This window comes from Mus caroli, chromosome 17, assembly GCF_900094665.2.
Source record: "Mus caroli chromosome 17, CAROLI_EIJ_v1.1, whole genome shotgun sequence".
NCBI classification, from domain to species: domain Eukaryota; kingdom Metazoa; phylum Chordata; class Mammalia; order Rodentia; family Muridae; genus Mus; species Mus caroli.
Genome location: NC_034586.1, coordinates 20567041 through 20591394, shown reverse-complemented (window position 1 = coordinate 20591394; position 24354 = coordinate 20567041). Strand labels below are relative to the sequence as shown.

The window sequence follows — 24354 nt, the reverse complement described above, 5'->3', positions numbered from 1 at the left end:
GGGACAGGCCACAAGACCCAAGGAGTCATTGATGCAAAAGTCACACACAGCCAGGTCCTTATGCAGACCTGGGACAGTGCAGGCATGACAAGGCTTACGTGGCCTCAAAGTTCATTATCAGGACAGCTGGAGGGGGGGGGGGAGGGGTAGCCTGCACACATCTGGCCTCTCTTGACTATGAATGGGCAGGTGGGCTGCTGACAGGCACTTGTTCCTGCTCTGTCCTGGCGGAGGTGTAGAGGAAGATAGGCATGGCATTCTGGGAGTGATGCCTGGTGGGCAGGGCCAGAGGGCTGGAACCACTTGGTGGCTGTTAGAAGTACCCACTCACCAGCTACCCAATGCCCTGCTGCTACCCACTGCCCGGCTGCTACCTACTGCCCACCTGCTACCCAACACCCAGCCATTCCATTAGGCTTCCAGGTGGGAAGACAGATAAAATGAGGTGGTGGGTATAACACACACCGTTGGGCAAGCCAGCTCTGTCTTGCTCCACACTCAGGAGCCTGGAGCTTGTTTTTATCCTAGACATAGGGACAGCCCTGCTCAGCCTCCTAAGGCTGAAAAGAGAAGCTGTGGACAGCGTCCAGGGCCACCTGTATGTCACTGGGCTCAACCTCTCTAAGCCTTTTGTGTTCACCTCTGACATATGATCAAGGACACAAGGACACTGAGTACCTCCCAGGAGATGTCAGTGTACCGTCAGTGTCTGACAGAGGTTTCATGACGCCACCTCTGCCCACACCTTCAAGTCCAAGTGGAAGAAGACAAATCCAGACTTTATTTCCTAAATACTGCAGTGAGCCGGCAGACAGACATAAATTAAAGGTACTGGGCCTTCAGGGAAAGGCTAGGCTGGGCCTTGATCAGTCCCAGCCGAAGTCCTGGCCAGTCATCTGGTAGAACTTGCGGTTGAATGGCCGGTAGAAAGCCTGCAGGCGCTGAACCACAGCCTCCGGCACTCGGGGGTGAGGCCGGCCCTTGGATTTACCCAAGCAGCGGGGGCGCCCACTACCCTGGGCCTTTTTGAGGCAGGGGAAGCCCTTAGTAGCATTGAAGTAGAAGTGTTTGTCAGTGACAACCCGTTTGAGACCCAGAAAGTCCTGTACACGGCCCACTTCGCCAGCTGGATCACTGACCAGCCGCTCACCGCTTACAAACAGGAAGTGGGACAGAGGAAAGTAGCGGAGCCAGTTGTCCAAGTGCTGAGCATAGAGGCCAATGCGCACAGCACTCCAGGCTGTGTCCACGGGACCCAGGCCGTGGCGGAAGGCCAGGGCACGGAAGCTAGGCAAGCCTGGGGTCTTGGAGAGTGTCTGTGCATAATCAGAGATGGCCCGGGTCACGGGGTTCCGCACCACCACAATCAGCTTGGTATCTGGGGACATGCCATGGATTCGGCGGGGAGCCTCCTGAGTCACAAAGTAGCTGGGCGTCTTCTCCATGGTGATCTGCCCATCCAGGGTCCGTGGCATTAGGCCCCTGTGGAATGGCAGGAGTAACTGAGTGATCCCAACATGCATCTCTTTCAAAGCCATTTCCTTTCCCAGCTAGATCAGCCCTCCGGGGACCAGCAACCAACCCCTTCTCCTCTGAGGAAAGCCCAGGCCGGGGAAGCTATCCTCCTCCTCTCTTAGGCTCACCCTCCTAAAGGGCAGGGTGCCCAGTGTGATCCTACAGTTTACCCCAAAACCAAAGCTGCCCATCCATATGGCTCCAGGATAAACAAAGTGACAGCCTTGAAGGGTCCCCCTCCATGGAGTCCTAGTAACACCACACCACAGACCAATCCCTTCCAAAGCTGCTACACCCAGCCTTGACCAGGCACCCCTGAGGCTGGCCAGCACAGTCCCCGCAGCCTCTTTACTGTAATCACTGACCATGAGTTAGGTCATCAATTATTACTGACAAATGTAACCCCCTCCCTCCCCTAAATGTAATTACATCCCCTCTTGACCTTTAGTTGTCTCTCTGGGCCCAGCTAAGAACATCAGTCACTAGCAGAGCCCAACACCCTTTTTAAAAAGTTAGTAATATGGTTCTGATCTACCTAGGGCCTGTCCCAAGGTCCCTAGAGGCCCTAGGGTACCAGGAACCAGCATTTCTGAAATGATCTTCATTCTGGATAAGAGTGCGGCCTAATCCAAATGTTCAGAGAAAGCAGGCTGACAACAGCCAAGCCCAAAACGGAGGGGAGCCCACACAGAGTGCCTGGCCCAGGCAGGCCCAGGCACCCTGAGAGGTGTCCTCGGGCTGCATTTGATAGCTTGTGAGTACACAGTGAGGTAGGGTAGGGCGGGCGGGGCCAGTCAGCTGAGCAAAGGACTCCAAAGGAAAGCTAGGAACTAGGTCAACTGAGGCAGAGGCCATGGGGCTTTGAGAGAGACTCCTGTCCAACCCTGACTTCAATCGTCTCAGGGATACTGTTCACCGCTTTCTGACATCCCAGGACCTACTCTGGCCAAGCTGACACTCAGGCCTAAGCTCAGCTTTACCGACCTACAGACCTTCATTCTCTTCTCTCTGTTCAGGCTCCCAAGAAGGTACAAATATGGGACAGGCAAAAATGCACAGGGGCCATGCTGTGCTTGGTTTGGGGTGCTGATGATGGACGGGGGATATGTGCATGCACCCCCATTAGGTCAGGCAAGACTGATATCAGGCCCAGATATGGTGGTACATGTCTATAATCTGAGGACCCTGAGGACTGAGGCAAATAGGATGGAGAGGAGAGAGAGAGAGAGAGAGAGAGAGAGAGAGAGAGAGAGAGAGAGAGAGAGAGAGAGACCTTTAGCAAAATGACTGTAGAAAACTGTAGTAAATAAGCAGGCATCTTAAGACTGAGAAGGAATAGGAAGTACCCAGGGGAAATGACAGGCCTCAGGCCTTCCCCTGACCCAGCTGAAAGAGGGGATTCCACTGAGCTTGTGTTCCCAGAGCTTCTGTCCCAGTACTTGCACAGTCAGGACACATGTCGGAGCATCACCCAGCCACTGCCAGGGAAAGTTCAACAGGGTACAACTCAAGGTCTGCAAGCAGTCCCAAGGCCTCCTGCAAACTTACCCTCCCGGAGCCTCAGAAGCCTTGCCTGCTGAGCTTGGAGAGAGAAGACCTAGGTGTCTGCAGGGTGTGAACAAGCAGAGCGGAGCTCTGTCGAGTAGCTCCATGAACTGTACCTACTGTTGTGCTCACCCCATCTGGTCTGCATTTCTCCATGGCTCCCAGACAGCCTGAGACCACACCCCGTTTGCCCAGCCCCTCCAGCGCACCACCACAACCTCTATATCCCACACCTCATTTGGGCCAGATCCAAAGAGCCCAGGGAAAACTGGTTACAGATCCTATCCCAGTGTCTGAGAGTGTTAGGGAACCAAGTCTCCAGCCACAGAAGCAAAGACTATTCCCAGCCCCTCCCCCTGCACACCGTGACATCCCCTCATATGGACTGACCCGTTAAACCCCGGGAACCACAGGGCTTCTCCTACCTGTGCCCCTTCTTACCTCCTCTTGCTTTTCCAGAAAATATGACCTGACAGACATCCCAAACCTTAAGATGACCACTCAGTGAGTAAGCTAACTGGACTACTAAATGTTGCAGGATTTTGAGTGTGGTCAGGGCCATGGCCCCCAAGATGGAAGACCCTTAAAAGCCCAAGAAGCTGAGGATGTAATTCAGTTGGCATAGGATTTGCCCAGTATGCACAGGGCCTGAGTTCAACTCCTAGACCTGCATAAGAACAGCCAAGGACTGGGTATGGTGGCACAGGCCTCCATCTCTTTTTTGAGTTTGAGGCTGGCATGATCTACACTGTAAGTTCCAGGCCAGCTACAAATGCAGAACTGGGACCCTGCCTCAAAAACCAAATCCCTTTGGGTGGGTGGCATGACTCAGCCAGTAAAAGCCTTTGCTGTGCAAATCTGTTGACTGCATTCAATCTCCAGATCCCACAGGGGGAAGAGAGGAGATTCCTGAGAGTTAGCCTCTGAGCTACATGTTCTTGTCAGCATGTTCTCTCTCTCTCTCTCTCTACACACACACACACACACAAAGAGAGACAGACAGACAGACATAGTGGTACCTATAATGAAGATATCTGTAATCCCCTGCACTGGCGAGGTGTAGCTAAGGGGAAGAGAAGTTCAACCATCCTTGGCCACACTGAGAATCTGAGGCTAACATGTGCTACAAGAGACCCTGTCCCCAAAGTAGCAGCAACAAAGCCAAAGAAATAATGTAATGGAGAAGCAGAGAAGATAATAGTTGTGCAAAGAGCAACCCAGGGCCCCTCTGCTGGGTCCAGCAGACGCACGGGTCACTGCCTGAACAAGGCAGACCACAGCCCGAGATGAGCAGTACGTCCCCAGTGGCTGCTCCTCTCCCACCTCCCTCCCTCAGCCCAGGTCCTGCGACTGGAGATACTACCATGGTATCAGGTGGTAACTTTCAGAGGCTCAGTGCATGCATGTGATGGGTTGAAGGGACGTTACCTGAGAAGCTGCCACCAGAGAGCTATAGCCAGGTGAAGAAGACACTAGGCTACACAGTCCCGAATCCCAGCCAGGCCACTTAACTTACTCCACACTTCTGAGCAAATCCAGAGCAGCAAACCACAGAGGATAACCCTGAGTAGGGTGGGGCCCTCCCTTCCCCAGCATCCTCTGCACACTTCCACATGGATCCTGAAGCTGTGCTGTGCCCTAAACGCTCCCTCCTCCCATGCTGCGAACATCAGTGTTCCCGAGAACCTCTCCTGGGTAATACTGACCCTTAGAGGTCTCCAGCTTGTTCTCTCCCAACCCCAAAAGGCAGAGTTAGCAAACGGGAGTACAGAAGAACCGGGGAAACAGTCAGTGTGCCACCCGCACCGACTCTCCAGGCGATCGTGGCTCAGCTCGGGCTTGCAGAAGAGGCAAGCCAATCTATAAAGCCCCATTTCCCTACGTGAAGGAGCAGGGGGCCCTCGATGCCTGCAGGAGGCGGTGGGCAGGGCCTGTGGGTAGTCACACCAGCGGGGAGGAGCCAGTATCTGACCATCCACCAGGACATACTGCTGTACCTGGGGTGGTGCTCCCCACATCCCACTGCTGCACCCCAAGTCTTCCTGTATGTAGAAAGGACAGCCACAGAAGGGTGTATTCCAGTCGCCACCCTTGGGCTGAACCAAAGAGCTGAGTCTCCCTCCTCAAAGCCCAGACCTAACTTTCTTCAGACTCCAGCAGCTATAGAGGGCTCCCTGATGCAGGGTGAGGGAGAGATTCTTAGGGGTGGAAAGGCACTTTCTAGAACACTTCTGGAAACCTGGAGGCCCTTCCAAAATATACTTGACTAGTGGTCAGATAATTATCAGTACGTACCCAGAGTTATAGCAGGGAATGGACAGACACGAAGGGATGATAAAGTGACTGAGCTCCAAGTATCTCTAAGGCTGCCAAGTAGCTCCACCGGGATTATATTGATATAAACCATAATAATATATGGGCATATATTAGTAGCTTAGTGGTAGAATACTTGTTTAGTACATTTGAGGCTTCAGGTTCAATCCCCTGGCCCTCTAAAAAGGAAAGTCTACCTGCCCAGTATTCTCACTGGCTTGAAACTACTTTCAAGATAGAATCATGCCTCGCTGAGTCCCTTGGCCACTCAACAGGAGAACAGAGTTTTCTCTGAGATTTTCTAATTCCTGCGACCCTTGGCTATAGATGGCCTATCCTTCGAGGGTCGCTGTGCCCAGGAAATCAAGTCTATTTCCCTAACAGGCTTGTTTTAGACCCAGTGCCCAGGATTCTACCCTACTCATCTTGGGTTCTAAGAAAGCACAGTCCAAGGCACACACCGACGAGGCGCGGACCAGCAGGAACGCTCACCGGTACCAGGCGAGGCCGCGATCATAGCACCTGTCGAAGAAGTGGGGTTCAGAGCCAAGAGCACGGACGTCGGGGTGCAACCGCAGGAACTCCAGCAATGCGCGCGTGCCGCCTTTCTTCACACCCACGATGAGCGCCTGAGGAAAGCGCCGGCGCCCCGGGCTGCTGGCCACCGGCAGGCCGGGTGCTCTCAGACGGAGGGAGGTGTGGGGCGGCTCGGCGGGTGCAGGAACCGGAGCAGGGGCGCGGGCGGCAGGTGGACAGCGGCCGGGGAGGGCGAAGAGGCAGTAGGCGCTTAGCAACAGAACTACGAGCGCCAGCGGAGCACGGAGAGCACGCAGTGCAGTCCCCTGGCCCGTCCCCGCACCCTGGAGGTCACCGGCCCCGCCGCCCAGGCCACCGCTACCTGCCATGGGGTCGCTTAGCGCTCAGGCCCGGGAGCGGGAACCGCAGACAGGCGCGCATCCCGGCAGTAGTGCGTCGCCCGCTCAACCCCAGGGCACCCGGCTTCTCGGTTGAGCTCAGCAGCCTCGCAACCCTGGAGCGGGAGAGGGGCGGGGCGGGGCGGGGCGGGCCCAAGACTCCCCTCCCCATCCCGAGCCCAGCCCTCGCCTGGGACTAGCGACTCCAGCTAACTTCCAGAGCGACCAGGAGCTATCCCAGCTACCCCAACACTCCTCCTGAGCTGGTCTCCGGTTCGCTTGGCTCCAAAGTCTTCGCTCTTACACTACGGGAATGCGGTGGCGCGGAGGGACACAAGACTGGGCGAGTGGGAATCCCCGCTCTGTCCTTTAAAAGTCTATCTATGCCCCTTTGGACCAGGGCGACAGGTGTGCGGCCTCAGCCCCTGTTTCCCGGAGCCAGAGCCTCATCACCGGGGGACACCATGTCCAGGAATCCGCCTGTGCAGGAAGGATGGAATCAGGCATGCATCCGGCGCAGAGAGGGTCCCCATGCATCTTTGAGCCTGTGACAGGAATGCTCGTTGCATTACTTGCCAACAGTCCACCTAGCCATTCATTAGGGTGGGAGCCCTGCCCTGTGGAGAGAGCTTGTCCGATAGTCCGGCCACCATTTTAAAGTCCTTGTATCAAATAGAGCTGGCCTCCCCAAGATGTCAGTGATCCCTTCGGGAAATTACAAAGCGGTGACACGCCCCCTCGGCCCCCAGGAGTGAAAAGGCCTGTACTAGGAGGCAGGGGAGGCATCTGGGTTCTGTCTGTGGAGCTTCCTCTGAGCATAGTGAGATTCCCGGGGCCCTCACATGTGTGAAACCTACCAAACACTGCAGAAACTTCTCACCCACCCACCCACCCCCGAGCCTCCATGTCCTGTTCCTGGCTCACTGGGTCTACAGAGCTGCTTGATAGGAATGCAGAGGAGGAAAGACTCCATCCAGGATGACGAATAAACTGCCCTGACCAGGGAAAAGGTAACGGTGCCTTTTCTTTCTGCCTCCGTCCGACTTTCCTGGCTGCCCAGTCTAGTCCCTGCCCCAGTACCCTTACTCAGCCTCTGCCCTCGGCTCTGTTTATTAATCAGCAGTCCGTGGGTCTCATGGCATCTGAACAAGTCTCAAACTGCAGGCTGCTTCTGAGGGACAGAAAACTCCAGTGACCCACAGACATTTAGTTCCCACCCTGAGGGCAGCTAGGTCCAAGGGGGACATGCACCACCCAAAACTAGTCCCAGACACCAGAGCTACATTTGCTTGTCAGGGCAAGCTGGTGCCAGCAGCCCTGTGGGCGGGTTTCTAGTCCAGCACTGTCTGGGAAGCATGTTAGTACATGTAGGGACCCGGGAAGTTCTTCTTCGGATCTAGCTGTAAATGGGATTTGTTGAAGACAAGCTGGTTCTCCTCTGAGCACTCCCAGGGACGTCCCATACTGCCTTCATACTGCCTTCATACACCTTCACAGTCTGAGCTGTCACCACTTGAGACTTAGTCCCTAGTAATCCCCCCCATCTCCTCAGTGCTGGCTAAGTTCCTACCTCCTGCTGGAGATTTCCTCTGCAGGGTGCCTTTTCCACAGGGCAGAAGACTCTCCAGGAGACACTGGCCCAGAGCAGCTGAGAGTTTGGAAGCTGGCTCTCTTTCTCCACCTTCCCTCTGGCTCTCTTGGCGGGAAGGGGTACAAATCTGGGGATCCCCTGGATGGCACGCATTCCCAAGCTCTCCATAGCACGTAACATGGTGCTGGCATGCAGAGACTACTCAATACATACTGATTAGAGAGGAGAGGGTAGAAAAGGCATTCTGGAGGTGATGGCCAGATAAGAAGTTAATCAAATTCGGGCAGAAGAGGGAGTGGTAATGGCTGCTCAGCAGAACACAACAGCCAGGGAGATTGGAATGGGAATACAAGCTCCTCTTGCAAGGAGATAGGAGAGGAGAAAGGCCTATTAAAGTCCCATGGCCACAGGCTCTGGCCACCACCAAGTCTTTGGGGTAATAGCTTTCTTGAGGTACAGCTCACATACTATTCAAAACTAGACATCATTGACTTCCAGAATGTTCATCATGCTGTGCAAATATGGCTATCATCGACTTAAATGTTTATTTTAGATTTTATTTTGTTATTTACGTGTAGGCCTGGTTTTTTGCCTGCCACCACATGTGCCTGGTGTGTGAGGATGTCAGAAGAGGGTGTCTGGTCCTCAGGGGCTGGAGTTACAGACAGTTATGAGATTCCATGTGAGTGCTAGGAATTGAACTCGAGTCCTCTGGGAAAGCACCCAGTGCTCTAACCACTGGTCCCACTCCCACACCTATCAATTTTAAAACATTTTTACCACACCCTCCAAAAGAATCCTAGACCCATTAGCAGCCATCCCCTGTTTTCTCTCTTTCAGCATGCATGATAACAAGTCACCAATGTGTTTTCTGTTCCTCTGTGCTCACTGGTCTATCACAGACTCATCCAGAGTCTATCAGTTTGCCTCTGACTTCTCTCTGAGCACCACTATTTCCGGGGGCTTCCACGGTGTGGCATGTCAAGGCTCCGTTCCTTTTGTGTCTCACCTGTGGGAAATTTCTGTGGGTCCAAGGTGCACCCTCTGAGTGCTGGTAGACTCCATTTACCCTGAACCACCACCTTCATGGAGCGCTGGGCTTTAGGGAAGCACTGAGACACTACTTAGGGGATGGGAAAACACAGTCTAAGGTGAGAGAGGCTGAAGCTGGGGTTCTTTGACTCCAGTCACCTATGGGGTGCTGCACAGAGGAGTCAGGAATGAAGGATCAGGGATCCATGGACCCGCAAAGAGGTCAGAACTGGGTGCTCCCAAACTCCTGGACAGCTAGGTGCTGCTGGGTCAGGAGGAGTTGGGAAGGGAGTTAGAGCCTGCAGGCTGAGGACTATTGATGGACGATGAACCTGGGCCAGGGAAATGGGGGATTCTGGCTTAGCTCACTGGCAAAGGTCCTTAACTTAGTGGTGGTTTTCTGGAAGTGCAGAGATGCCTTCTACAGGAGACTTAGGCTGCAGCTTTGTAGGCCCAAGGCCTTCTCCATGATCCCCACAGTGGTTTCAGTAGAAGAGACAGTCCTTGGTTCTAAACTGTTTTTGGTTGTTCATGGTGGAAAATGGATGCATACCAACTTCTAAGGGTGAACCAGAGAGTAAATACCTTTTGCAGGAAGGAATGTCTGGGGAGGGAAGCTTATTGGCTAAACCCTAAAGGCCTCTAGATACCTCGTGGGCATGGAGAACCCATGTTCTGGGGCTACATACCACAGGTCATGTTTCCTAAGTGGGAAAAGTGTGGCCATGTGTTCCAGGCCAGGAATCTGGTAGGGAGCAGGGAGCTGCCTACATCTCAGATGGGTGTCTGGGTGCCAGGGACTCTGAACCCCCCTCAACCATACCAAGTTTCTTGGCATGGTCCACTGCCCTACACATTTCCACTTCCCAGTTATAAGTATTAGTGCTACTAGGAACATCTATATAGAAAGTTTCCTGTGGGCTGATGAGATGGCTCAGTGGTTAAGAGTGCTGACAGCTCTTCCTAAGGTCCCGAGTTCAAATCCCAGCAACCACTTGGTGGCTCACAACCATCCGTAACGAAATCTGATGCCCTCTTTTGGAGTGTCTGAGGACAGCTACAATGTACTTACATATCATAAATAAATCATTTAAAAAAAGAAAGTTTCGTGCGGTTTTGTTTCACTGTTCTTGAGACTCTTAGAGGAACTTCTGGGTCTTAAGGCAGTTCCATTTAACACTTTAGGAAGAGCCTCTTAGTTGCTTCTTTCTTTCTGAAGACTTACAAATTTAATTGTGTATGCACGCGTGTGCATGTGCGTGTGTGTACCTGTATGTGGGTATGTACTTGTGAGTGTCAGTGCCCCAGAGGGTGAGGCATTGCATTGCTCTGGAGCTGTTGTGAGCTACCTGACATGGGTGTTAGGACCTAAATTCAGGTCTTCTGCCAAAACAAGTATACACTCTTAGCCAATGAGCCATCTCTCCAGCCCTAAAGAGCCTCTTTTTTGAAAGATGTTATTTATGCCAGGAGTTGATGGCACACACATTTAATTCCAGCAATTGGGAAGCAGAGGCAGGCAGATCTCTGAGTTCAAAGCCAGTCTCGTCTTCAGAGTTCCAGGACAGCCAGAACTACAAAGAGGAACCCTATCAAAAAAAAAAAAAAGAGGAAGAAAGAGGAGAAGGAGGAAGGAAGAAAGAAAGGAAGGAAGGAAGAAAAAGAAAGAGAGAAAGAGAGAGCTGTATTATTATTTTGTGTGTGTGCATGTTGGATTGTGTGGGTACACACACCATGGTGCACATATGGAAGTCAAAGGACAAAGACATCATTTCTCTCTTTCAACCTTTACAAGGGTCCAGGGGATTGAACTCAGGTCATTAGGCTTGCAAAGCAAGCACCTTTACCCACTGAGCCATCTTGCCAGCCAGAAATGCCTCTTTGGAGATAAATTTTGATTCCATAAATGTCCTTTGTTTTTCTCAAAAAGAGGGTTACCCAATTCCCTCTCCCTTGGGAGTCCAAGCTGTTCTCTATCTGGCTCTTGGCTCCTGACCCACTCTGCTGGCAGGGCCCAGCCTCAGACCCTGCTAGCTTCTTCCTGTGTGACCCAGGGATAGTGGATCCCAATCTCTGAACCATAGAGTCCTGGGAAGGTCACTTGCTTCCTGCTTCTGGTTCTGCTTCTTCTGCTCAGAAATAAACGGGGGGTTGGGGGGTCCTCAACTTAAGTGTCTCACAGAAAAGCTCAGCACTTAGGAGGCAGATATAGCAGGATCAAGAGTCCCAGGCCTACCTCCAGAAAGCAAGAAGGGACTGGGGCTGTGGCTAAGTTGGTTAAGTGCCTGCCTAGCATGCCCAAAGCCCTGGGTCCTATTCCCAGGACCACACAAACGGGACATAGTTGTGCATTGCCCATATAAATAAAGTAAAGACGGGAACCAGGTGTCCAGGCCATCCTCAGCTACGGAGCAAATTTGAAGCTAGCCTGGATTTCATGAGACTCTGTCTCAAAAGTAAACAAACAAACAAAACAAGACAAAACAAAACAAAAAGGCTTAAGGAGTGTGGTGGATAATGGGTAGAGATCCTACATAGCCCAAACAGGAGAAAATTCATGACTCACTGGATTTGTCTAAACAGGGCAACCAGGCACATGGTAGGTAATCTCTGAGACATGGGCCTCCCAGCCCATGTGTAGTTAAGCTCAGTGTAGTGGACGGAAGGGAGAGGCCCAAGATGCAGAACCCTAGACATACCTCTGGGGAAGAAAGCTGACCAGAGCAGGCATGGACAGATGGAAATACCAACCACCTAGCTCTGCCTAGGCCCCCACCAGAGACTAACTAGTTCTTTATGTGTAACGCGTTTTCCAGCACTAGGGGTGGGCTTTGCTCAGGCAACTGTGTGAGCGCACCCTGACCCCATTTTCATAGGGAATTTTGACCTCACAGTCAGTTCCCCAAGGGCAGGAATGAGCTTAGTCTGGACTCCTTTGGGGACTCCATACCTAAAATGGTGGACACTAGTGAGTGTTTTTAGTGTGGCTGTGTGGATCTGTCTGTCTGAGTTTGGTGTTTCTGCCTCTTTTTCAGTCTGTCCTCTCTTCACAGTGGGTACCCCCAGCCTGGGCCTCTCAGCAGCAGGGCAGGCATGCACAGGGCTGTCCCTCTCTGGAAGATGATTAATAACACTGCTCCGTTCCTCCCTCTGTGGGGGACTGCTGGGGGCATTAAACATCTGTGAGAGTCCTAAGAACCCCTCCCCTAAAGCCACACCCTTCATCCCCAAACCCACTCCTGCAGCCTGCAGAACCCAAGCTGGGGTAGGGAATGATGGGGCGGGGCTATGGCCAAAGGGTGGGCCCAGATGTCCTTGATTTGTATGGGGTTTTTCCACTTTGGAGGCCGGATATGGCTCCATCCTGTGGAGTGGCCCTTGAGAGAAACCTGCTCCATCCACCCAGCTCCAGAGCATTCTGTTAAGTTCACCATGACGGGAAAGGATGTCAGACAAGAGCCCACCCTGGAGGGAGGGTGGGACAAAGCTGATAGCAAAAGTGACTTAGGGGGTTTCTTTACCCTTGACAGGAATCCAGTCCCCTGAGCCTCCCTACTCTATTAACAGAGACCCCAGCCCCCACTTGGCTTCTGGCAAGAAGAGGACAGAAGATGACATCAGTGACAAGCGTCTACCATGGAACCTGAGTACTCTATATTCCATGGACCAAAGATGAATGGTTTCCATGTTCCCAATAGCCAGAGACTGGGGTCTCATTCCTGGTGCCTGGGGACACTGCACTGTAATAAAAATAGGTCATGGGGCAGACCAAGTCAGGATAGGAGACAAGCAAAAGTTCCCTTGGGTAGAAATAGTCACAAGCATGGTCCCAGGTCAGTATGAAGCCTGCCTGTGTCTGCAAGACTTGCCAGAGGTGTTCAAACCCTGTCATGAAGTGCTGCTCCAGTAAGTCACCCTCCAGGCACCCCCAGTTTCCTCTTGCAACTTCTTGAAAGAACTAGCCCAGAAAACCATTGGCTGCTGTGTCTGCCTCATCAAGCTTGGTTCCCAGGATCTGTAATTGGAACTCCATTGCTTCTTACAGTGTGTCCCAGATCATCTTGGCTTTGTGGCTGCTATTTTGAGACAAGGTCTCACTGTGCAGCCCTGGGTGGTCTGGAATGCTCTTTTGTAGACCAGGTGGGCCTTGAACTCAGAGACCTGCCTGCTTCCCAAGTGCTGGGATTAAAGGTCAGTGCTACCACATCCAGCCCAGCTACAAGGATGTGTAGTGCCTCTTTCAGGCCTGCAGCACCAGCTCAGAGAGGACATACTAGTGATCTTTAGATAGCTAGGTTAGGGTTAGAGTAGGCAGATGAGAAAAAGATCCCACACAAAGGCTTCTCTCTACCTTCTACAGTTTCTTAGCTCAACCATGTCTGTAGGCGTGGATACCCTTCTGCACCATGGGGAGGGCTAAGCATATCCAAAGGGCTCCACAGCTGACCACTCTGTGGCCCAGTCTACCCAGCTATCCCCCCCTCCCCCAGTGGTGTCCCCAAAGACTGAAATCTAGATGCAGGCTCAGGAGACCATGCTCTAACGATGAGGTGCTGTTACCAATTCACTGGTTTGAGTCCTTTTGCTCTAAGGGTATAGACATGGACAGAAATGATAAGAAATCAGCTAGCTGGCTCTTCAAAGGCTGAGCTGCTGCTGTCACTCAGCCGTTGACAGCTGTGTAGTGTAAACTCGTGGCGCCATCTAGTGTTGCCTCATGGTTAGGCCTCCGTAAATTGTGATTCCTTAGTCTTGCAGTCCAGGGCGCCACTGCCTTTGACAGTAGCCGGCAGACCTGGGTGTCTGAGATCCATGGTCTCAGGCTTAACTTTCTCCAACTCCTCCTTCAGTCTCTTTTGTCTAGCTCTTTACAACTTTCTATCCTTCAGCTTCCAAGGACTGCCCTATAGAAGTAATTTTATGTGGGGCAGAAATTCCCACTCGAACCCATATAGGTCCTGAATAAAAGACACAGAAACATTTTTATTTTTTATTATTTTATACATGTATTATTATATATTAATACACATATACATATGTATGCATGTATGTATGCATGTATGAACAAGCCTCAAGCCTAAACTGGGTGGATTCTGAACTATTCTAACCTACATCGCAGTAATAGCCCCCTGTTACCTGCAGTTTGAGTGTTGCCTGGCTTGTTCTGGCCCATGTGTGTCCTCAGGGCGATTTTCTCTTGACCATATGTTCATGGTCCATCCCACCTCACGGCAACCTTCTTCTTCCACCTCCTCTGCCCTCCACATAGTCCCTACCTGAGACCCCACACACACACTCCACCTCAAGTCCCACCTTCCTCTCCCCTGCCCATTCACAGGCTCTGGCCTTTTATTGTCCAATCAGAGATTATTGGGGAACACAATACAGCACATTGGTCAGTACAATGTCCGTGTCCAGACTGCAACCTGATCTCAGGCACAGACGCAGCATCTGAATACGCAGCGCACAGGGCAACCCCAACACTGTCTTTCCTTGCTTCTGCTCTCACGAGTTCCCATGGTTTCCCAGCTGACAGTAGTCCCAATGACTGCTGTCTGAGAGACAGCTACCGCGAGCCCCTCCCTCCTGTCGCCAGCGCCTTGGCCCCTCTGCCTCTGCAGCATGGGCTGCCATTCCACCCTCTGCCTTTGCTCCACTATTGTGGCCACTTTGTCTTCCTGTTGCCAGTTCAGCCTGCACTGCTGACGGTGAGCAAGGAAAGACACCGAAGAAAGCCTTTTCTTGGGCCTCATGTAGGAAACAAACAGCACAGTGAGTGAGTGAAAGTGTATGTACCAATCATAGCACACCTCCCATGCAAATGACAATTTGTTCCTGCACCAATCACAGACTGTTTCTTTTGTTTTGTTTCTTTTGGAGACAGGGTTTCTCTGTGTAGCCCTGGCTGTCCCAGAACTCACTCTGTAGACCAGGCTGGCCTTAAACTCAAGAGATCTGCCTGTCTCTGTGTCCTGAGTGCTGGGATTAAAGACTGCACTGCCTGGCTACAGCCTGGTTGTTGTTTTGTTTTGTTTTGTTTTGAACTCCCAGCACAGCAGGTCTTCTGCTAGGCCAACAAAAAAGTGCTCCTTCTCTGGCCTGGATAGAGACGGTTACAGGATCATCTGGAACTCAGAGGTTTGTGGTAGAAAAGAATCTGGCATTAACTGTTTCAAACAGCCTCAGCTGAAGCTGTGCCTTCTGGAGCCTGGAGCAATCTGCTTCCATCACTGTGAACTTTGCTCCAACAGCCACAGAATGTTCAAGGCAGCCCGTGCTGGTGTTAAGGGTAGTCTGGCTGGCTACTCATCAGGCCTTTTCCTCAAGGCAGCCAGGATAGCAAGGAAGAGTCCAATAGCTGCCATTAGGGAGTCAGTTAGGACAATCACGGGAGCATGAACATCAGTGTGCTTAGAATAAGGAGGTCTCACTGTTAACACTCACAGTGACTTTACGAGAGGAGCGTCTGTGTACGTAGTCAGCTTGCTGGAGGTTGAAGAGGGGTCCAGAGGTTCTGCAGCCAAGGCCCCCTTACTTTGCCCTCCTCATAGAAAACCCAGAGCATGAATCCCCCTCCCCACCATCGAGACTCAACCACTGAGCCCATCCAGATCGGCAGCCCCTGTTGAGGTTCAATCTGTATGTATGTATTATAATGCTAAATACTCACACACACACACACACACACACACACACACACACACACACACACTGGTCTGGTTGCCTCAGGGATGAGAGAATCCTCACTTACCCCAGTGAGGCTATGTGACCTTGCTCCTTAATTTAAAACTATTGGTTGGAATGAAGATGACTACAGCCTATAGCTGGGCGGGCATGGGGTGTGAAGCTGAGACCATGAGCAAGAGAGAAGGAAGAGAGAGGAGAAGACACCATGGAGTAGATGAATCATAAAAACATGGCCATGAGGGTTGCCCAATTGGAATGAGAGTGGCCCAAGCAGAACAAGGCAAATTGTAATTTGGGCTTATTGACAGGGAAGAAAGCATAATAGCATAGAGGGTTGATATCCATCCAGCTTTAGTGCTATTAAGGCTTATTATACATGTAAAGATTTGTGTCTTTTATCTGGGAACTGAATGATCAAAGGTAGGGTAGTAACCCCCAATTAATATTGATTTATTACCACACCAAGCCCCGGCTGGTCAGCAGGCAGTATCACCAGAGCAGGCCCCACCTCCCTTCATTCCTGAGGGACATCTCAACTGTGGGCCAGACAAAGGAACAGCCAGTCTTATTCACAAGAAGGCCTTGAGCCCAGAGCATCTCCAGGTAAATGTTTCAAACTCCTGCAGCCCTGGCCTCTGCCTGGCTCTTCCAAGCTTCAAGACGGTCAAACCTGACCTGTACCCTCTTCCCAGAGACTGAGGAACCCTCCTGGCTCTGAGACAGAGGAGGGGAGACTAACATCTCCCTAGGGCTCTAGCAGATGCTGGGCACTGTTAAAATCAAATCCAGTACAGTGGCGCTTGTAATCCTAGTTCAATCCTAGCATGAGACAACAAACACGGAAACGGCTCAGGCTGCATGTTTATTGACTTCTACTTGATCATCCCAGAGAGTAATCAAGGGGGAGTGGGGCTCAGCTTCAGCCACTCCTCCAGGTGTCAAGAGCTTCCAAGCACACCAACAAGGTACAGTGGCTTTCTCTTGGGAGGGACACGCTGGCCAGAGTGGTGAGAAGAGGGTCCCTGCCATGATGGCCAGCTAATGAGGCAACCGTCACTTCCCCAAGCTAGAGTGAGGCAAGACGAGCCTGCAGATTGTGAAATGGAGTTCTGGTTTCTCTGCCAGAAGACAAAGATCCAAGAGTCCCCGGCATCAGCCACTCCCCTCCTCAAAGGTCACAGGTCATCACCACCCTGGCTGGCATAGAAGGATTTGACCAGAGCAGATCATTCGGTGACTGAGGCTGGAGCGGTTGGCAGGGGGCGGGGGGAGGGGGGGCAGGCCATTCGCAGTCCATGTCCTGCAGAGCCCAGAACAGACAGGCACAAGCTTTAGTGAGGGCCAAGGCACATCCTCAGAGCGCCACAGGGGTCAGTGTGGACAGCCAAGGAGATTGGTGGCAGTTTGAGGGTCATTCAGAGATGACCTGAACCAAGTCTCCTGCAGACTCCAAACAGCACATGTCTCGGCCCCGTCTCCAGCTCAATGTGGTAGAGCAGTGGAAACCTTCCAGAAAGTGCTTACTCTAAAGTGGTTCCCCTGAGAAACAAGGGCGCATAGGGAGCCTCCTCCCCACCCCTGCCCCCACCCCAGACCGAATGCCCGAGGTTCTGACACTAACGTGGGGCTGCCAGAGAGTGGGTGTGCCCATCTGGGAAAGAAAGCTGCTCACCTAGTGCCCCTGGGAGGCAGCAGCTTCTCTGCCTGGAAAAGAGAAGGAAGAGAAAACACATTGTGGTTAAGCCATGCTTCCGTTGGGCATGATGGCTCGTACGTGCAAGGCTGAGGCTGAGGCTGGGGATCCGAGAGGAGCAGTCAGAGAGTGCTGTATGGTAAGTTCCAGGCCACCCTGAGCTACAGAAGAGACCCAATCTCAAAAGTACTAAAGCCTATTAAAAGGCAGAGGCAGGTAAAGCTCTGTGAGTTCAAGGACAGCCAGGGCTAAATAGTAAAACCTTTCACTCGGGAGGCAGAGGCAAGAGGATCTCTGAGTTTGAAGCCAGCTTGGTCTACAGAGTGAGTTCCAGGATAGCCAGAGCTATACAGAGAAACCCTGTCTTGGAAAACCAAAAAAGGAAAAACAAATGAACAAACAAAAAACCTAAAAAACTAAAACCAGGAATTGTGAGATGCCTTTGTGAGTAAAAGGTAAATGGCAACCAGGCCTAGCAACCTGAATTTGATCCCCAGGACCCACGCAGTGCAGGAAGAGAACCGAGTCCCACAAACGGCCCTCTGACTCTCACCACATGTGGCACGTACCGCACACGTACCCACAAATACACTAAGAAAATAACTAAAATGTACTCTGGGAGGGGACTGGAAAGTTAGGCCACTCTTCCACAGGGCCAGTTCCATCCCCTGCACCCACATACTATCTCACAACCATATGTAACTCTAGGACTGGTGCCTTCCCCTGGCTCTGTAGGCACTGCACTCATGTGGTACACAAGAAATCCATGCAGGCAAAACACCCATATACACTGAACAAAAATAAAGGGGAAAAAAAGAATTTTTCTGAAAAGTGTTAAAAGAAAACAACAAAATCATGATTCAGGCTCCCGGCCAGCAGAGCGGCCCAGGGACCCAGCTCAAAGTGCTCTGCGTGTTGTGTGCGCATGAGTCCTACAAAGGGAGCCCACGGTCTCTCCTTCCTCTCGCAGACACAGAGCACGTATCCACCCCACAGGAATGGCAGCAGCTGGTTTTTGAAGGCTCCCTTCTGCAGATCATCTGGCCACAGCCCTTGACTACCACTAAAAAGGTCGATAAAGGAGCTGTTTTACTGAGCCATTACTATGTGCTAGGCCCCAGGGCCCACATTCAATTGTCCTCAGCAGCCATGTGATAGAAACTATGCTGCCATGTCTACTATAGAGAGGAATGGCAGGTGCTCAGGGTCAGAAGAAAGCCCTTGGTCACACGGCCCAGATCCTCCTCAGCCTTGGACTACCCCTGCATCCAACCCAAGATTCCAGCCACAGAGAAAACCCCACGCACGCCCTCCCTGAGATGTTCCTGTAGGAGATACCCTGGATATCTGCCCCCTGGTGCCACCCTTCAGCTGGCTTTTTGGGTGCTAGTGCCAGGTGTATTTACTTTGCCATGGCCGACAGATGAGCACACACAGCCTGCCTCCCTGCGACACCTTCCTCGGTTACAACAGGATGTCCCCAGCTGCTACAGGTACTCACCTTTAGGGATGAACTTCAGTGAGCTGCTAAATATTCAGAATCTCGATTGTCCCCGCTTGGGGCCATCATTCAGGAACTCGTGGCCCAACCCATTGCCACACTTGCCACAGGACACCTGGGAAATCGCAAACACAGTCAGCCTCCTGTCTGCTGCACATAGGAGGGGCTCCCACCACCTGCCCATTTCCCAAGGGGTGGAGCCTGTGTGGGGAGGCTGTCCTAAAGCTCACGTTCCCTCAGGTTCTCAAAGTCTTTGCGGTGGTGATTCATGTCTTAAATCCCAGCACTCGGGAGGTAGAGCCAGGTGAATCTCTGAATTTAAGAGCAACCTGCCCTACAAAGTGAGTTCCAGGATAGTCAGGGCCACCCAGAGAAACCCATCTCAAACAACAACAACAACAACAAATTCTTGGGGTGCCACCGCCCCAGCTGAAGATGGAGACCTGAGATAACCTCATGAGGGAGCAAAAGAAGAGAGGTGTGACTAGTTCCAAGAGGTGTGACGCTCCCCGGCCAGCATTCACCAGGGCTTTCACACTCACCTTTAAAGCTTCTGGTCGGTTCTTCTCAGGGCACTTGGTCACACTGTCTGCGTGGATGGTTTCAGTGAACGCTGGCCACGGGGATGAGTGTGCGTACTTCGAGCGACTGGAGAACAGCTCATAGCTGCACTTGGCACACACGTAGACACCTGTAGCCAAGGATGAGCAAAAGCAGAGACGCTGAGCATCTGTCTAGAGCAAGCCACCTTGACCTTGGACCTGGAAATGACACTACCAGCACCAGGCCCACTGTAGTGGGAGACCATTCACCGCCGTCATGTATCCCCTGCTCATGGCCCATTGGTTAACTCTGGGGTAGATGGCCCCTAGCAATGCCTGACTGAGTTCTGGGAGGCCAGAAGTCACCCTTTGGGCTCATTTCAGCTGCTCTCAGTGACCCTGTGACATGAAATCTTTAACATTTTAATGGAATCATTTAGTTTTGGATGTTTTAAAAGGCTTGCTTTTATTTTATGCGTATGGTGTTTTGCCTGCGTGTATGCCTGGGTGCCTCATGTATGAAACGTCTGCAAAAAAAACCCACAGACACCAGAAGAGGTTGGATCCCCTGAGACTTGAGTAAACAATCTATCCCGTGGTAGCTGGGAATGAATCCCAGGTCCTCTGAAAAAGTATACTCTCACCACTGAGCCATTTGCAGCCCCCTTGGGTCTTTTGTTTTTGTTTTTGTTTTGTTTTGTTTGTTTGTTTGTTTCGAGACAAGATCTTGTGCCAATTAGTTTTTGTCAATTTGAAACAAACTAGAGTTCCCCAGGAAGGAGGAATGGGGCTGAGGATTTGCCTAGATCAATCTGGTCTATGGGTGTATCTATAGGGACAGCTTTCTTTTCTTGTTTGTTTGCTTTTTTTTCTTTTTTTTAAGATTTATTTATTATTATTATATCTAAGTACACTGTAGCTGTCTTCAGATGCACCAGAAGAGGGCATCTCATTACGGATGGTTGTGAGTCACCATGTGGTTGCTGGGATTTGAACTCAGGACCTTCGGAAGAGCAGTCGGTGCTCTTAACCATTGAGCCATCTCTCCAGCCCTTGTTTGCTTTTCTGAGACAGGGTTTCTTTGTGTATGGCTGTCCTGGAACTAGCTCTGTAAACCAGGCAGGCCTAGAACCCAGACATCCACCTGCCCCTGCATCCCAAGTACTGGAACTAAAGGTGTGTAGCATCACCACCCACCGGAACATTTTCTTGGTTAATGATTGATGTGGGCGGTGCCGTTCACTGTGGGCAGTGCCATTCCTGAGCCAGTGGATCCAGGCTGTTTAATAAACGTAGCCAAGCAAACTAGAGTAGCAAACCAGTAAACAGCCTCTGCTCAGTTCCTGCCTCCGGGTTCTTACCTTGGTTTCCCTCAATGGTGGACAGTAACTTGTAAACCGAAATGAACTCCTTCCTCCCCAGATGGGTTTTGATCAGTGTTCTTATCACAACAGAGAAGCAAACTAGGCCAAGTCTTACACTGTAGTTCAGGCTAGCCTGAAACTATGTCATCCAGGCTGACCTCCAATTTCAGCAATCCTTCTGCCTGAGCCTCCTATCCCCTGGCATTACAAATGAACCACTACACCTAGCTAACATTTCCACTTACAGACAAGGCAATGGAAGCCGGTGCTGCAGACACACAATACAGTACGTGGCCAAGAGAAAACTCCTAGAAGTCGGATAGTAGCCTCCCTTTACCCTTAAGACAAGCTCCACACGGCAGGGCTCCTAACTGCCAGTGTAACCACTTGGTCCTCTCTCTCAAGTGGGCATCTCTGCTAGGCAACGGTCTTGGATACCATGGATGTCAGCTACGGACTTAGGAACAGACTGGCCCTAGAGGACAGCCTTCCAAGACAAATAGGGAACCCCAGAAAACAGCAGCTGGGAAGAAAGGTTTTAACCTGTCCCCAAAAGGTCACATGAGTGGAAGGCGTAAGGTTGGTTGCAAAACTGAATTACATAACTGTTTGAAAGACTTAAAAATGGGAACCTGCAGGGTACTGAATCATCGGTCACCCACCACTTGAGGACAGACACCCTGGAGTCTGAACTGTTCATTCAACCTGTATCAGGAACTGGAGAGGAAGCAAAATTGAGTGAGTGTCTAGCTTGCCAGGGTAGCCTGAGGGAAACTGGAGTGCTGTAGCCAAAAAGAATTCAAGGGAGGCCTCTTCCCAGCAACCCTGTATTACAACAACTGGCTTATACAGGTGCCCATTGTCACAGCCCTGCCCTCTAGAGGACTGACATCTAACAAACAGATCCTGCCCCGGGGACGCCAGTGCCATAGTTTTTACCAAATTAGTCCAGATCAGCAGAACCCAGCAAGAAGGGAGCCAAGCAATGTCTCTCACAGTGCTGGTCAAACTTCATTTATGCTGGCAAGAACCCACTGACAACCAACGCAGAGGGCGGAGAGACATCTGGGACAGCACATTCCGGATTGAACAGCAAGTGCAGTACTTGTCCGGTCATCCAAGCGAATCAGGGGGTGGAGGCGGAGGTGGGGGGCAAGGGGGTACATAGCCAGGGCAAACTCCAACGCTGACCTTGGACCACACACCACCATCATTCCGCTCTAAAGTTCAGACCACTCTTGACACCATCCGGTGGCACCACCCTTACACATCTGGCCCAGAGAATCCCCCAGAGAGATCTACATTGCAGTTCAAGGCCTGTCCCCCTCGAGAACAGAGTCTACCGGAATGTCCCTTCTCCTCTCAAGTCCTCCTGCTCCAGAATGCCCTGGCCACCCAGCTACCCTCCGCCAAGTCCTTCTTTCCCAAGCTCGCTTCTCCTCGACAACCACACTAGCCCAGTCCCGGTTCGGGAACTCCACAGCTCCCCAGGAGGCAATGTATGCTTTAATGCCACGGGGTGTACCTGGCTCGAAGTGATTCTGGAAAACCTCGCCTCCGAAGAAGCTGCAGAACGACATGGTCGCGACGGGACAGGCAAAAGCTCCCGGCCAGGTCCGGGTAAAACCCTGAGGTCTGGACTCAAACCCGACCCAGTCCCAATAACCAATCACTTTCCGATTCGCCATAAGCCCCGCCCCTAGAGAGGACCAGTCACTCCTGGATTCCCCACAGCCGCCTCCTAGCAGCCCCGCCCTCAAGGAGTCTCTCCTCCCATAGGCCCTAAACCCCACCCATCCAGCCAAACTCACCCAGGGACCACGTCCTCACTTCCGCCTCTAGAAGGCCCCGCCTGGGGAGCCGCTCCCAGGAAGCTTAGCTCTTAAGATGAAGGCCAGACGTCTGCGAAGCTCCGGTACAGCGGCTAGGCTATAAGCATAGCAGTGGTACTAGCCAATGGTAGCTACTACTAATACCATTGTGCAACTGGCCTGGAGGCGCATCTACCCAGCTGTATCTATAGCCCTCTAATCTGGCGCTAAACCTTGCGCCCGCGTTTTGGATCTCCCAACCTCCGACCCAGGCTTAAGATCTACATCAAGCCTCCCAGGGAATGTGGAAGAGAGACAGACACACAGAGACAGACAGAGTTGCCTCAGGACTTTATTGAACAAAAAGGACCGGGCAGATAGCAAGAGCGCTATATCCCAGGTGTGCTCCATTCCAGACATCTTATACGTTTCCCAAGGTCTCCGGCTTCTCTTTCTCCAGATGTTTCTTTTGGGGACCCTGGTTAAGGTGAGGAGACAGGATGAGCATTAGTCAGGAGAGTCAGTCATACTACCTACGGCCAGTGCCAGGGCCACCTAGGGCCTGCTCTACTGGTCTGCTAAAAGCCCCCTTCTTCTAGTTCCTCTCTGGAACAAGTGGGACTAGCTCACCATGAAGGCCCTCTTCTCCTGCGCTGTCTGAAAACATCCGTGGCCAAACTTAGAAGTGGTGTCAATGAACTTGAGCTCAATATTCTCCAGGGCCCTGCGGCTGTGGTGCACCAGAAGGGACTGGGTATCCAAGAGAGAAGAGATGTCAAGGACAGAGGGCCCCAACTCCTCCTGTGACCTCCAGTTCACACCAAGGAGGACTCAGTCAATCCCTTGCTCTTGCCAGACCCCCTTCCTTTACTCTCCCACCACACAACCCACCACAGAGCACGCTAAAGGACAGAGCAGGCCACTGGAGTCCACTCCCCAGCTTGCCAAGCAGCACTGACCTTTCTCAGAGTGATCACTCGCTTCTTGGTACCTGCAATGCAGCCCTTTAACATGATGAAATCATTGTTCACTTCCCCATAGTGGGGGAAGCCACCCTACAGGGAGACAGACCACACCAAGCCAGGAACAGGGCAGCCAAGTTAGGAGGCTGTGGTGGGAAGGAGCCCTATGTGCAGACCCTAGGATGCAGGGACAGTACCCTCCCACTGGGTCACTCCTCAGGGGGCAGTAACATCACAGCTGAATACTAAGTATCTTTCCTGTGTCATCTCATTTAACATTATGCCTTTTTGTGGGGACACTGATGCTCAGAAGTTTGGGTTTGCTGAGCACGGTGGTATACACTTGTAAATCCAGCACTTGAGAGGGGGATATGAGATCACTTTGAGTTGAAGGCCAGCTTGGGTACCAGAGAGAGCCTCACTAGAGAGCTCAGTTGGAAACATTCTAGACTAGCATGAGACCCTGTGTTCCACCCTGAGCACCACCTTAGCCGAGTGGCAGTGACACACCTTTAATCTCAGCACTTGGGAGGCAGAAGATGGAGGATTGTTTGAGTTCAAGGCCACCCTGGTTTACAAAGCAAGTTCCAGGATAGCCAGTGCTATACATAAAAACAACAAAACAGGGTATCGTAGCATAAGCTCTCAGCAATCAGATGGTAGAAAAAGGAGAATCAGAGGCTAGAGAGATGGCTCACTGACTGTCCTTCCAGAGATTCTGGGTTCCATTCTCAGCAAACACATGGTGGCTCACAACCATCTGTAATGAGATCTGGTGCCCTCTTCTGGCCTGCTACATGCAGGCAGAACACTGTATACATAGTAAATCTTTTCCCAGAACACTGTATACACAATAAATAAATCTTTCTTTTTTTTTTTTTTTT

At 51.7% G+C, this 24354-nt stretch overlaps 3 protein-coding genes across 7 annotated transcripts in view; all 3 read right to left on the bottom strand.

The window, feature by feature from the left end:
• Window positions 1–758: 758 nt before the first annotated feature.
• Window positions 759–6376, bottom strand: Hs3st6 (heparan sulfate-glucosamine 3-sulfotransferase 6). 3 transcript variants are annotated; one of them, XM_021149924.2, is made up of 2 exons: window positions 5866–6376; window positions 759–1482 (listed from the first exon to the last, which is right to left on the bottom strand). In XM_021149924.2, exons 1-2 carry the CDS (start codon window positions 6276–6278, stop codon window positions 867–869), a joined length of 1029 nt encoding a protein of 342 aa, XP_021005583.1. In that variant the 5' UTR covers window positions 6279–6376; the 3' UTR covers window positions 759–866. The 3 variants fall into 3 exon arrangements, with proteins under 3 accessions (XP_021005583.1, XP_021005584.1, XP_029327435.1); XM_021149925.1 differs by having other exon boundaries at window positions 761–1482; window positions 5896–6348; XM_029471575.1 differs by lacking the exon at window positions 5866–6376 and adding an exon at window positions 5058–5134 and having other exon boundaries at window positions 867–1482.
• Window positions 6377–16440: 10064 nt separating this feature from the next.
• Msrb1 (methionine sulfoxide reductase B1) lies at window positions 16441–22343 on the bottom strand. 2 transcript variants are annotated; one of them, XM_021149062.2, is made up of 5 exons: window positions 22223–22342; window positions 19334–19482; window positions 18792–18906; window positions 17270–17301; window positions 16441–16897 (listed from the first exon to the last, which is right to left on the bottom strand). In XM_021149062.2, the coding sequence occupies exons 1-4, from the start codon at window positions 22275–22277 to the stop codon at window positions 17270–17272; spliced, it is 351 nt and encodes a 116-aa protein (XP_021004721.1). In that variant the 5' UTR covers window positions 22278–22342; the 3' UTR covers window positions 16441–16897. The 2 variants fall into 2 exon arrangements, with proteins under 2 accessions (XP_021004721.1, XP_021004722.1); XM_021149063.2 differs by lacking the exons at window positions 16441–16897; window positions 17270–17301 and adding an exon at window positions 19022–19125 and having other exon boundaries at window positions 18817–18906; window positions 22223–22343.
• A 493-nt stretch (window positions 22344–22836) lies between these two features.
• Window positions 22837–24354, bottom strand: part of Rpl3l (ribosomal protein L3 like) — an 8579-nt gene continuing 7061 nt past the window's right edge. For both annotated transcript variants that reach the window (XM_021186479.2, XM_021186480.2), the window contains 3 exons: window positions 23468–23563; window positions 23139–23258; window positions 22837–22986 (listed from right to left, as the gene is read on the bottom strand). In XM_021186479.2, the coding sequence (XP_021042138.1) occupies window positions 22930–22986; window positions 23139–23258; window positions 23468–23563 (273 nt within the window). In that variant the 3' untranslated portion in view covers window positions 22837–22929. The remainder of the gene's footprint in view (window positions 22987–23138; window positions 23259–23467; window positions 23564–24354) is intronic.